At 42.4% G+C, this 13548-nt stretch overlaps 1 protein-coding gene across 2 annotated transcripts; it reads right to left on the bottom strand.

The window, feature by feature from the left end:
• Positions 1 to 385: 385 nt before the first annotated feature.
• On the bottom strand, positions 386 to 13491 carry znf687a (zinc finger protein 687a). Of its 2 annotated transcripts, XM_085422967.1 has the most exons (11): positions 12630 to 13491; positions 8445 to 10393; positions 6705 to 6960; positions 6451 to 6614; positions 6155 to 6339; positions 5871 to 6047; positions 5620 to 5782; positions 5291 to 5515; positions 4417 to 4529; positions 2838 to 2940; positions 391 to 2758 (listed from the first exon to the last, which is right to left on the bottom strand). In XM_085422967.1, exons 2-11 carry the CDS (start codon positions 10386 to 10388, stop codon positions 2126 to 2128), a joined length of 3963 nt encoding a protein of 1320 aa, XP_085279093.1. In that variant the 5' UTR covers positions 10389 to 10393; positions 12630 to 13491; the 3' UTR covers positions 391 to 2125. The 2 variants fall into 2 exon arrangements, with proteins under 2 accessions (XP_085279092.1, XP_085279093.1); XM_085422966.1 differs by having other exon boundaries at positions 386 to 2758; positions 6451 to 6960.
• Between the last annotated feature and the right edge of the window lie 57 nt (positions 13492 to 13548).

The raw sequence follows: 13548 nt of genomic DNA, 5'->3' as shown, positions 1-13548 counted from the left end.
ATCAATGCTAAACACGCACAGGGGAGAGCTAACTTTGACAGGTTTTTTTTTAAAAACTGTTAGCTGTCTATTGATATTATTCATGGATGGTGGTGAGAAATAGCTCAGAACTTGCAGCCTGTCTGAACGTTAATGCAAAGTTACAACTGAGGATCACATTATGAAATCACCCACATGTAGACGTTCATTCAGCCTTTCTAATTTGAAGACAATTTTGTTTTATGGCTGAACATCTTGGCTTCAACCTTTCCAAAACCAATTAAATTCAGTTATTTGTATTTTTTGAGAAAATGGAAAAAAAGAAAAAAAAAGAAAAACCTAAAACAAAAAAATACCCATGTTTTAGAAATAAAAATACCTTTGCAAATGTAAATATGCAAAATAGTCTGCAGTTAAAAGCAAGTGTTTGATCTTTGTGAGCTGCCAGCCTCAACAAGAGAGTGGTCAGCTGAAAAAGTATAGCAGCTCCTTTAAAAACAAAACAAAACAAAACAAAAATGAAATCCAACCAAAACATCAGGACAGAAAATACAAACATCCATCTATGGTTTATGGTTTTAATACATGAAAGTTCATAAATCCACCCTACAAACCTCAGCTGTGAACTCTATTTGATTAAGGTAGGATTAAATTTATTGGGAGTATTCTTCAGTAGTGACAAAACCTGAGGAGGTGCAACATTTGTTGAGCTACCAAATTAATAAATCTGCATTACATCTGTACTGAATAAACATCCTCTAAACAAGATAACCAGGCGTCTCGATCAAACTGGCACTTATTCCTCCTTTCAGATTTTTTTTAGAACACTTGTGTTAAACATGCCGATTTTGCAGTTTCTCTGAACTGATGAGGAAGCTACGTTGACACCTATAGGTGAAAGAACCACGAGAGAACGTGTAGTCGGTTATGGGGAACAATAGTTTTAATCTTTTAGCCGTTCCAAGGACTTTAGACAAAATGCATATATAACAATCTTCCATTTACAGTAATTCCATAAAGCAAGATTTAGGTAAACATATGGCCCGCATACCAAAAAACAAAAAACAATTTCACTTTCCACCTCTTGCTCACTGAATAAATTACTCAATCTGATATAAATACATTCAATTTATAAGGAATTAAACGTTGATTTCAATGCATCAGAAAGTTGCACCCCTACAAATAGTGTGTCTGCGAGTCAGATTATTGCTTAACATTTTCCAAAGCATAGTCAAAAGTTCTTAGAAAAATTTCCAGAAATTTTTGGTCCGCATTTATTTCAGCATCTAAATGTGTAAAGACTTCAAGGATAATATCAATAACGGTAATATGTGGCCTTTAAGTGTACATTATTTTAAGTTAAGTTTTTTTTTTTCTCAAAACTAATCCCAAAGCACCAATGCTTTATTGCACATATGCAGTAAAGTATTGGTGGCCTTAATTATTGCTGCTTTCATTCAGGGATGACACCACCATGATTCCACTATATGCAAGCATATATTGCAAAGTTAAGCGAAAGCTAATGAAAAACTTTCAGCAGTGTGACTCAAAGCAAAATTCAGGGGGAATCTTCTAAAAGTACAAACGTGTACTTTTCCATTTCAGCTCAGTGCAGAAATAGTCAGTGAAAATAGTCAAGAAAAGCGAAATTTAAGTATCTGTAAATTGAAACTAAAATGTAGAGAAGCCAGCGGCTGCAGTTTAAGCTGGGAATGAACTGAAAGAGACAGCATGCTTTGAAAAATGACTGGCAATAAATTCAAAGAAACGCATCAAAATCACTGCAACAGTTTGCTTTAAAAAAAAAAAAAAGGAAAAAAAAAAGCATATTCATTCAACGGCCATCGTTATCACAGCACGGTTAGAACAGTGTTCACCGGCCTCTGCAGGCACATGATTGTGAGGGAAACAGACTAAACTCTAATTTCATTACATTAACTAAACACAGAAGCACAGCATCAGATCCTGAGTGTCACAAAAGCTCGTCTGGAACAATGAGAATCGCATCTGAACATTTCACGTTTTCAGACTATATTGGTAATCTTTGGTAAAAATCAGAGCAGAACTCGCACTTTAACCGGTACTCGGTAACAGAAAGGCACTTGTGAGTACTCTTAATCATGACATATTCTTCATGTTTGCCATCTCAGATCGTTTTTCCTGCGTTCCTCGCATTGATAAAAGCCATACCGTGAGTTCTGAAGTGTGTATTCAGATCTGTGACCTTGTCAAAGTGTTTACCACACACCTTACAGGCCAGTGCTCCCTCCTCCTCTTTCCCCTCTCCTGTGGAGGGCTGAGTGGAGGGTGATGCTGGTGCAGAGCCATTCAGAGAACTCTTTTCCTCGTGGTGCCTACTATTTCCAACGGAGGGTGACAGGTGCACACTGGGTGCTTGTTGGTTGTCATTGACCACATCTCTCACTTTGTGGGTGATGAAGCGATGGCGTGACAGTGAGAAGGTGGATGCGAAGCAGGCGCCACACTGGAGACACTGCAGGCCACCGTCGTCCATGCCTCCGCGCCTGTGCTGGCTGATGTGCTCCAGGAACGCCACCTTCTCCTCTGAGGTGAAGCCGCAGACGGCACACCGAAACCCAGACTCGGGAAGAGAGGACGGAGCGAGAGCTGAGGAGGAAGAGGACCGTAGCTTCTTCCCCGGACTAACTCTGTCTGTGGACTCTTCATTCTGCTCCACCTTCACGGCTCCTCTCCGTCTCTTGCGAGCCCCCAAACTGCTGTCCTGTTCCGATGAACTGTCAGCTTCATCTTCACCACTCTGAGATATCAAGATACAAACTTTAGTAAAAAATACTTACTGTTTGACTTCTTGTGTGATCGGATTACTGCTGGCTTACCATTGTGGTTTTCTGGCTTGCAGTTTCTGTGCTGTGCCTCAGCTGAAGGTGCCTCTCCAACATCGTTCTGCTGCTGAAGGTTTTCTTACCTTCAGTGCAAAACCTGCGCGTGCACACGCGCACACGCGCACACACACACACACACACACACACACACACACACACACACACACACACACACACACACCAAATTACAGTCATAACTGTCCTCTGTTATGACTTCATACATTTAAGAGTTTTTAAAGTTAGTATTCAGGAGTTTACAACGAGCTTCCCAAAACTTGCACTGGGGACCAGGGTCTGACAAAAGTATATGAGGTGCCCAAAACATGAAAGCTTACAGGCTTGTAAGCTTTCATAATTGTGGAACAATTAAACCTTCTGCTCAACAATTTTTGTGTCACCACATGAAATCAGTGAAGTCTCACATTGCTTCATACACATACCACCTTTAGATTCAACATCTGGAAAAAGTACAATGGCAACATTATTTTAAATGAGTCTGTTCATGCTTATCCAATTCCTGGTGAACTCTGCTGTTCACCTGCTTCCTTCCCCATTGCAGCCTACTTCAACAAGTCAGCCTTATTCACATCAAGCAGGATGCAGTTGGGAATTTGGGAGTCTGCGGGGAAGCACACTTGCCTTTGCAAATACGTACACTAATGGGCACAACTGCGGTACCATAAATTAAACATTAAGCAGTGTAGAGTTTACAGTTAGGATGAACCTACAGTGGACATTATATAAGTATATAAATCCCACATTAGGGAGTAATGGCTATGGTGAATCTTTATAAAGCCTACAACATAACCAACACTGTTACCAGCTAGTGGGGGTGTGTTTGATGTGCACCACAATAGAAATCAATAAAATGCTAGTTAATCCTTCAAAAAAAAAAAAAAGGTAAATGGTAAATGGCCTGTATTTGTATAGCGCTTTACTAGTCCCTAAGGACCCCAAAGCGCTTTACATATCCAGTCATCCACCCATTCACACACACATTCACACACTGGTGATGGCAAGCTACATTGTAGCCACAGCCACCCTGGGGTGCACTGACAGAGGCGAGGCTGCCGGACACTGGCGCCACCGGGCCCTCTGATCACCACCAGTAGGCAACGGGTGAAGTGTCTTGCCCAAGGACACAACGACCGAGACTGTCCAAGCCGGGGCTCGAACCGGCAACCTTCCGATTACAAGGCGAACGCCCAACTCTTGAGCCACGATCGCCCCACAAAAAAAACAAACAAAAAAAAACAAAACGTTGTGGGGTAAAAGTTGTTGGTTGTTCCCAGTCTAACATGCAGAGCAAGTACAAACAAAATAGGAAGGCTATGGCAAACAAATTTTCTGATATCTGTGAGTCCTTATTTTGAGGTTGTGATTATTATTCCTTATACTGAGGTGATGATTGTTATTCTTTCACTAATAAATTCAAAAGCTGTGGTCAAAAAATAACCAGAAATGCATAGGATTCACTGGTACTGAACAGCGGGGTTTTCCATTCCTATAATGTGCATTTAACAGAAAAGAAAAAATTCCCTGGAAGTAGAGGTTGGGTGGGGAAGTTACTCACTGGCAGCGAAAGCTGCGGTTCATGGCTTTGTGCTTATCTCTGATGTGACGCCTCAGACTGGAGGTGGTTGTGAAGGAGCTCTCACATTTGTTGCAGGGAAACTTCTTCAAAATCTACACAAAAAAATTAAAGGATTTGATTAAATCAGACATTTTAAACCAGTGATTCACAGCCAGGGGTGCAGAAACAGAGAGAATGCAGAAATGTTTTAAATAAATGAGTAATGGCCATGCACAGAGGCGTGCTGATCGATTCACATATCGATCGTATTAATGTCAACGCTGGTTCAGTATGTATCCCACTGAACTGTGTTAATCATGTTTTTTTCTTCCTTTCCAAAAAAATGAACTGTGAAAAACCTCTGGATCAGCTTCTATTGTTTAAATGTGCTATAGATAAAATAGATGTGACAGTCAACACAGAAAGGTTCAAGGTCTCCAAAAACCCAGTTTGAAAATACATGAAAAGCTGAAAGGTTTTATTATGTCAATCAAGTGCATATGTAAAACCAAAAACTGTCAAAATAATGTGCTCATGTATGAATCAGTACTTTGTATCCAGGAGTGTGGATAAACAAATTAGGGGTACAGACACTCTCATGTTCACACTTATGGCCAGTTTAGATGAACCTAACATACATATCTTTGGACTGCTGGAGGAAAGCATAGCACCCACACCCTCAGTCCCCCAGCAGCTTTCAAGCCACAACCTTCCTGCTGTGAGGCAACAGCGGTAACCACTGCACCACAAAGCTAACAACAACTTATAAATGCTTAACTGATGTTGAATCTGTAACCATTTCAGATGTGATTATAAATGAACTCATCTGCATATTTATCAGCACACGGTGCTGTGATTTTTGAGGCTTCCAAACCTTGCCGTGCAGTTCACCCATATGGGTAATATAGTCCTCCCGGTCCGTGTAGCGCGTGTTACAAGATGAACACCTCCACCCTGAAGGGGTCTTCATCTTTTCTGGCTTCACCTTCTCTTCTTTGTCTTTACGCATCCATTCATCTCCATCAGAGCTCTCTAATTTCAGAGAAGCACCACCTGGAAGCAAAGGTAGCTCTCCTTTTGATTTGGGAGTCTTGTGGGTCTGATGGAAACAAGAATAAAGTTTGATTTTAAAAAGTTTTTTTTTTTAAAAATAAGTAAGTAGAGGACGAGATTTTAGCACTACCTCAACTATAACAGTTATACCTTGAAATGGTCCAGCAGTGAGTTCCTCTGAGAAAACAGCTTTGTGCACGCGGGGCATTTAAACACGTGGACCTTTTGATTGGTTAAATGAGTGTCAAAGTGGGCATGCAACAGGGGTTTGTGGGTAAACACTGTGTCACACATGACACACTTATAGATCAGCCTGTGAAGGAAGAAATTCGGGGTAAAGAAACAGAAAGTGATGCAATAAATCCGAGCGTGAACACTCAGACTCTGTGTGCTGCACATACATTGGCTGTCCTTCAGGGAGCCCCGGATGCTGGGCAGTGATGTGGTTCTGAATGCTGGGAGCAGATTTGAAAGCCATGGGGCAGCTGGGACACTTATGGAACATGTCGCAGTGAGCCTGCTGGATGTGAGACTTCACTGAGTTCAGACCTCCAAACACCACCAGGCAGCTAGAACATCTGGAGAAGAGAAAAGTTAAAAATAAATAAATAAAAAATCAGCAGAGTGGAATCATGACTGGTGTAGCAGTGGTTTAATAAACCAATCACATGGGGAGACGTCACACCTGTAGCCAATACGGCGGGAAAAGTGCAAGCAGGTCTCGTCCACATGTGTTCTGAACTGTGCCTGCTTGGCTGTGCCCCCACACTCTGGACACACATGTGGAGAGGAGCCTTGATGGATGCGCTGATGAGCTGCTGCACTGCAGCTGTTGGGTAGCAGCATGGGAGGCGAGCACTCGGAGCACGACTGGAAACAGGAGAAGCCAAAAAGGAAAGAATTAAGTTTGAGTCCATTTAGCAAGTCAAAGAAATTTAAATTCAATTACTTGACCCTCTTCCATACACGATGGAGACTTACGGTGCTCTGTGCTGGCTTGATTTCCTGGAAATGTTCGGCTACCTCTTCTTTGCTGCAGAACTGAGCCTGACACTCAGGACATTTGTTGCCTGTGTACTGCACTGCTTCTGCTTTCTTAGCTACTGCTTGATGTGCCTGGGGTGCTGCCTTTGGGTTGTTCTGGCCTAAAAGCATGGTGTTGAAAGGATGGAAGAGGCAGTTAAAGCACATCCAAAAATCAAAACAGTGGAGTGGAGACAAAAACATTCCCATACCAGCTGCTGTTGGTTCCTGCTGGCTGATCATCTGATCCACAGGCACTGGTTTCATGACCAAGTGTGAACACTGCATGATCAGGCCTCTGTCCTTGTGCTCTCTGGCGTGTAACAGCAAGCTACACTTGTTGAAGAAGGCCAGCCGTTTGGCGCAGTGATTGCAGGTCACCTCGATTCTGAGCGAGCGCCGGTCATAGTGCTGTGCTAAACTCTGCTCCAGGGCAAAGGCATCACCGCACTCCAGACACCGGTAACCCTGCAGGGGATCAAACATCCTCTTTCTCAAACTGACATAGAGCTATAATATTAAACAATGCTACAGCTTTGTTCTAATGAAAAAAATACTCACTTTGCATTACATGTCAGAGTATGAAAAATAATCCATTGCGAGATATACTGCCCACATTTTCTGTCCTTTTTTTTTTTTTTTAAATATAAACACGCTCCTAATGTCAGGATTCCTGCTTTAATCAAGCTTATCTTCATTTTCAGCCGTGTTAACCTGATAACGTGCCTCTTTACATAACATGACTAAAAGAACTACTTTCAACCCTTGATTAGCAGTCTGTGATTGAACGGTGAAACAATCATGATTTTCTTAATTTAATCTAATTGCTTAGCGCTATAGACTGTATATAAATGATGGATATAGTCACTGTGATGTCACCCGTTGCTTTGTGAAGTCTTGTTTTCAAGCCTGAACTTTAGCATTTAGCTGCCTTGTTTTTGTATTGAAACCAGACGTCACAAGCATCAAGCTTTACACATCTAGGGAACATTCAAGACCAGCTTTTTGAATTCTGACAAAACTGTAAAGAAGTGAAACTGGTATTCTCTCACCATGTTATACACCAGGTGGTGTTGTGTAAGTGAGTGACAAAAATTAACCATGTTGCTTATTAGTAACTAAAGTTGGTAACTTCTTCAGGGTAAAACCACTGAATAAGAGTTTGCTACACTTCTGATTAACTGCTGGCAGAGCACTCTAGGTCAATGTCCCTGCTGGATTTTTAGTCTTCCCTCACGGAGAAGAACTTTCCACATCCTCAGAAGATCTACTCTCATATGTGAACAGTCAGTGACGACATTTAACTCCAGATCCTCTATCAATGACAATCACCTCTCTGTTGTTGTTTGCATTTCCACCTCAGACATTTAATCTGACTTTAATGCACTTCAATGAGAAAAATCTAATCTGTTTTGGGCTTGAATAAGAAAAAGAAGCTGAAAAACTGCAGATGTAGTGATTCAACTACAAGCAAACAGCATTACTACTTTGTGAATAAAATGTTCATGTTTTTGCAAAATTTCAAAAACCTTCAGTTGTTTCTGGGAATGTTGAATTTCCACTTTTTTGACACTTTCATTGCTTAATTGTAACATCTACTCTTACCAGTAGCTGTTTAGCGCCCGGTGGCGCCAGTGTCCGGCAGCCTCGCCTCTGTCAGTGCGCCCCAGGGTGGCTGTGGCTACAATGTAGCTTGCCATCACCAGTGTGTGAATGTGTGTGAGAATGGGTGGATGACTGGATATGTAAAGCGCTTTGGGGTCCTTAGGGACTAGTAAAAGTGCTATATAAATACAGGCCATTTACCATTTATAAAAGAGATCAAATTAATACTGTGCAGAACTGAGTTCCGCTTTTAGACTTAGCTTATTGACCTCGAATGATTTACAAAAATATCAAATGCTTCATTTAGCTGCTGACCAACTAATTCTTTAATTTCTAAGAGAGCTTACCTGCGCAGGTAGAGAAATGCCCCACGCTGCAGGAAGAGGGGCGCTCAGATTTGGTTTATAACTGGGCAGCAGGTTCTTGTTATTCAGGATTTTGTTGAAGGCTTCCACTAAGTTGGTCTGGCTCTTTGATATGATGGCCCCAGTGCTGTTGACTATAGATGCTGGCCTGCTGCTGCTTTGAGGGGGCAGCAGAGGTAAAGAAGCAGGTAGTGTCACCCCACTGTTGAGAGTTTTTTGGCCCAGGGTGCGCAGGTTGCCTGTACTCGCACTGACTCTGGAGGAGGAGGTAGTAATAGAGGGCAGAGCTGCAGTTTTTGTGATGTTCACTGCTGTGGGGGAAACTTTAGGCCTGGCGTCAGCGGGGGTTTTCTCTCTAACTGTACTCGCACCTTCTAGTGTGGCAGCGCAAGCATCCTGCAGCATCTCCACTGCAGTCAGCTGACTTTCTTGCGGTAACTCCCTTTTGGCTCTTGTGTTATGACGCTGTGGTGATGGTTTTGGAGCAGTCACACCCTTACTGGTGGCTCTTCCGCTTCTTTTAGGCGCCACACCAGTGACAGTCCTTGTGATGCTGCCTGTGGGCATTTTGATTTTAACTTTGAGTGGTCGCAGTGGAGGTGAAACCGTCTCTGTGGCGCTTGCAGCATCCTCAGTGTCAGCATCACACTTCTCCGTGTCTAAATTTTCCCCATCCACCTTTTCACCCATTCCTTCACTGTTACCCGGCTTGTCTTGCTGACAGTCCTCACTCTCCATGTGCTCCTCCTGATGGTGGAATTCGTCATGGTTTGCAGTTAGAGCTGTTGTTGAGCCGGGATCAGGGCTGCTGCTTCTATTTTGGAGTAAAAACCCTGTCTCACTGGGTGGTGGGCTCTCAGGCGACTCCCTCTCATCAATCACATGTTCTGGGTATTTCTCCTCTTGGACTGATGAAGAGCTGGTGCTAACATGTGGGAGGCGGTCCTGGGAACTTTGAGGTGAGGGTGGAGAGCTTGGTGTGGTAGGCAGCCCATCCTCCTCGTGTTGGGGTTTTGGTTTTCTGGAAAAAGTGAGTTTAGGAGGATCAGAAGGCCTCGTTTCAGGAGACCCAAGAAAAGTAGGTGGTAATTTTGCTCTGTATTTAAACTTAGGAGGTGGGGCCATTACAGATTCTGGGCTCTCCTGGATCACCAGCTCTGGTTCTGAGTCATCTTCATCTGTGTGCATAACATGCTTGATTCCGGTTTCCATGCTGTCATTTTGTAGTGACGGTGATGATAGTGTATTATCTCTGAGACAAGTTTCATCCTGCTGAGGGGAGTGAGGAGAAAGGTGATCACTGACAGAGGCTGGGGAAGGAGGAGATAATGGGGTGGGAACACCAGCGGTTGGCGACTTGAGGTGGAGAAGGGGCCTTAAACTGTTCATAACATCAACCGCATGCTGGGAAGATCCAGGCTCAGGCCTTTTATCGGTTTCACTGTCACTTTCACTCAGTGTGGACCTCAGAGGTGAAGCCTGGTGCCATGCTTCTGTGCTAGACTGTCCCTGCCGGCTGGAGGGAGATTCCTCAAAGCCATTAGTCGTCTCACCCTCCAAAGCAGACTCGGAGGGGAGTCTGGGACAAAGCTGTGAAGTGATGTCATCCAACTTAACGTGCACAGGAGAGGCTAAGGCACTGCTTGAAGGATTGTCTGTTTTATCCCTGGCAGACTTCTCTTCCTCTTCAAAAGACTCTGACCGCACTGTGTTCTTAACAATAACACTGACCACAGGAGGCTCGCTTTGAGGGGCAGGAGGGTCGGCAAACCTTGAAGGAGATCCACTCTCTCTCCCATGAACGTTAGTCCGGGCCTCATCCCGTTCCTCGTCTGGACTGGACTGAATGGCCTCTTTGGCGTCAATGTCAGGAATGTCAAACGCTGCCAGCAAATCATCAAAGTCGGGGGTCTTCATATCCCCCATTGCCACTGCAAGAAAAACCAATTAAAGCAACAAATGAGTTGGAACAACTGATTAATTTAGTCAGGACAAGCTGACACAGAAACTACAAAGGTTACACATTTATGAAGATGAATATATATTAATATACACTGATAAAGCTGCTCCTTATAAAATTCTAATAAACTACATGTTCTATATTTACTAATCAGAAGAGAATCCCTAAGTGTTTGTTAGATTCCACATATACCCCTAATCCACATTAAACTGTAACTTTAATTCTGGTAAAATGAAAGTTTAAAGCATTTAAACGTAGCATTCAGCTGAAAAAAAATAATACAGCTTGTTTGTTTTTTTTAATACTGAAGGTTTCTTTGTTTTTCTGTACCCTTTTTGAACATTTTACGCAGAATTCTTTACCAAAAAGGGAGAAAAACAGGAAATTGGTTGTTGGCAGTGCTTCGATGCCTCTAAGGTCTTTGTGTTGGTTGTATAATGTCCATGTAAAAGCTACAGATTATGTGTAATACTCTCTGGAATTTTTATTGTTTTTAAATCTCAACCACCAAATGCACTGCCACCAGAAAAATCCCATATGTGATATTCGTTTCACCAGTTACTCCCAGTAAAGTAAAAAAATAAAATAAAAGAAATCTGCACAGTTGCTGCAGATTCGTCAGCTGCACATCCATGATTTGAATCTCCTGTTCCACCACATCCCAAAGTTGCTTTATTAGATTGAGATTGGCTGTGGAGGTCACTTGAGCACAGTGAACTCCCCATCCTGCTCAATAACCAGTTTGAGATGATCTGAGTGGTTGTCCTACTGGAGGCAGCCACCAACAGATGGGCATAAAGAAAATATCCCCCATAACGTTAAACCACTACCAGTAGCTTGAATTGCTGATACAGGACAGGATGGATCCATGCTTTCATGTTGTTTAGCTCAAATTCTGACCTAACCAACTAAATATTGACGCAGACAGCATTTTTCTAATGTGTTGTCCATTTTTGGTGGTCGATTTTAGCCTCAGTTTCCTTTTCTTAGCCGACAGAGCAGCACTCAGAGTGGTCTTCTGCTGCTGTAGCCTACCTGCTTCAAGGTTCAGTTTGTTGTGCACTCAGAGATGCTCTTCCGCATACATTCTAGGGGTGGGGGGAAAAATGGTTCTGTGTAGTATCGTGATATTTTGTTTGCTAATAATGTATCGATACAGGGACAGCAGAAATCGATATTTTGTTACAAAAAAGGTTTTTGTGCTCTGACTTCAGAGCATGTTGATCCTTTTTCTGAGCAAGAACCCTGACATTCCTTCACTGTCCAAATGTGTTTAACTTTTGCGCGGAAAAATCCTAGCAAATCAGATCATCTAAAATACTCAGAGCATGCTGTCTAACACCATCAACCACGCTACATGCTAGGTCACTTATTAAATCAATTCATTCTGATGCTCAGTTTGAATTTCAGCAGGTCGTACTGAACATGTCCGCGTGCCTCTATGTGCTGAGTGCTGTCACGTGAGAGGCTAGATGGCTATTTGCATAAAAGAGCAGTAGAACGGATGTACCTAATGAAGTGGTCGAAGTGTATGCGCTTAAAGTATTGACCAAAGTTTGATTGCAATTTTAATGAATGAATTATCTGCTCTTCTAGACAATAAAAAGCGTATAAACACTTACCTGTACTTCACATATCTCAATATCACCAAGTCCAAATTACACATTTATATGAATGCATGGTTTGACTGTACGTATTCACTTCAGAATCTCAAAAGTATAAAGCAATTAAATCCAAAACAGCGTTAAACTTTAGGTCAAAGATTTGGGATACCATTTCTACTTGCTTTAAACATGCAAACTTCTGTTTTGTCCACAACAGCTTTCAGGTTTACGCTGACTAAAATCGAAAACAGTTGGCGTGAAAAGGGGTTAGTCAAAGAAAAACTCCAAGAGGAGAGACTCTACCGGTGCAGAACAGCACATTTAAAAAAGGAAAACACTGAAACTGCTGCACAATTCTCATACCATCAAGTCAAACTTCACAGTCGTTTTGCAACAAGTGTGTGCTACTGCTAACAGCTAGCTACTTTAGCAGTTACCTGCTAGCTGGCCTTCCTAATGAAAACACACCAACTCTCCTTAAGCAGTCCAAATAACTGGAGCAGTGCAGCACTCGGGTATGCGGGCTCTAATCAATCTTATCCGCTGCGTGTTAAGTGTGCTAGCATTAAAGAGGACACGAGAACTGTAATTTAATTATGTTACCTGCAAGTTAGCGAAGTTGGTTCCTCACTTTGCACTTGGTGTCATACGTGTTTGCGTCATCAAATGCGACGGTGAGCTACTGGACCAAATAAAACGCAGACGTCAGAAAGTGCCCTCTGTTATCTCCCACAAAAGAAAACAACTAAAAAATAATTCGGTTATCGACTTCGTCTTATTTACACACTATGATGTGATTCACAGCATTTTAACATACAGTATCATCAGTCCATTAGGTGCTTGTTCAGGTAATTGTTATCGTAAATATCGAATCAGCCAATCATATGGCAGCGGCTAAATGCATGTAGGCACGTAGACAGGTTCAAGACGACCCGCTGGAGTTCGACCCCACCATTAGGTTGGGGAAGAAATGTAATGTTATTTCAGAAACTGCTGACCTACTAAGATTTACCGCACAATCATAGGGTTCACAGTGGGCCGCTGTTCTGAGTGAAAATGTCTTGTTGATGTCAGAGTGCCCAGACTTCTTTGGGATTGTAGGAAAGCAACAACACCAGAAATGATCAATAAGAGTACCTCTAAAGACAGAACATGCCAAAGCTTAAAGCAGATGGGCAACAGCAGCAACACTGGGCGCCACTCCTGTCCGCTAAGAGCAAAAAACTGAGGCTTCAATTCATACAGGTTCACTAAAATTGAAGCACAGATTCAAAAACGTTGCCTGGTCTGATGAGCTGGATATTTTCTTTATGACCCCAACATTTCCATTCTGACGACTGCTTCCAGCAGGGCAATGCACCGATGCGAAATTGATATCATGGATGTGAAGCTTACAAGTCTGCAGCAATTGTGTGATCATTTTGATATGGACCAAAATCTCTGAGGAATGTTTCCTGCAAAAGGGAATCCAACCTGTACTAATAAGTTGTACAATAAATAAATAAATATTTCAATTATATTC

Source organism: Rhamphochromis longiceps, linkage group LG11 (assembly GCF_057381845.1).
Source record: "Rhamphochromis longiceps isolate RC_006_pf linkage group LG11, R_longiceps_female_GT1.1, whole genome shotgun sequence".
Classification (NCBI taxonomy): domain Eukaryota; kingdom Metazoa; phylum Chordata; class Actinopteri; order Cichliformes; family Cichlidae; genus Rhamphochromis; species Rhamphochromis longiceps.
This window is presented reverse-complemented; position numbering and strand designations above follow the sequence as displayed.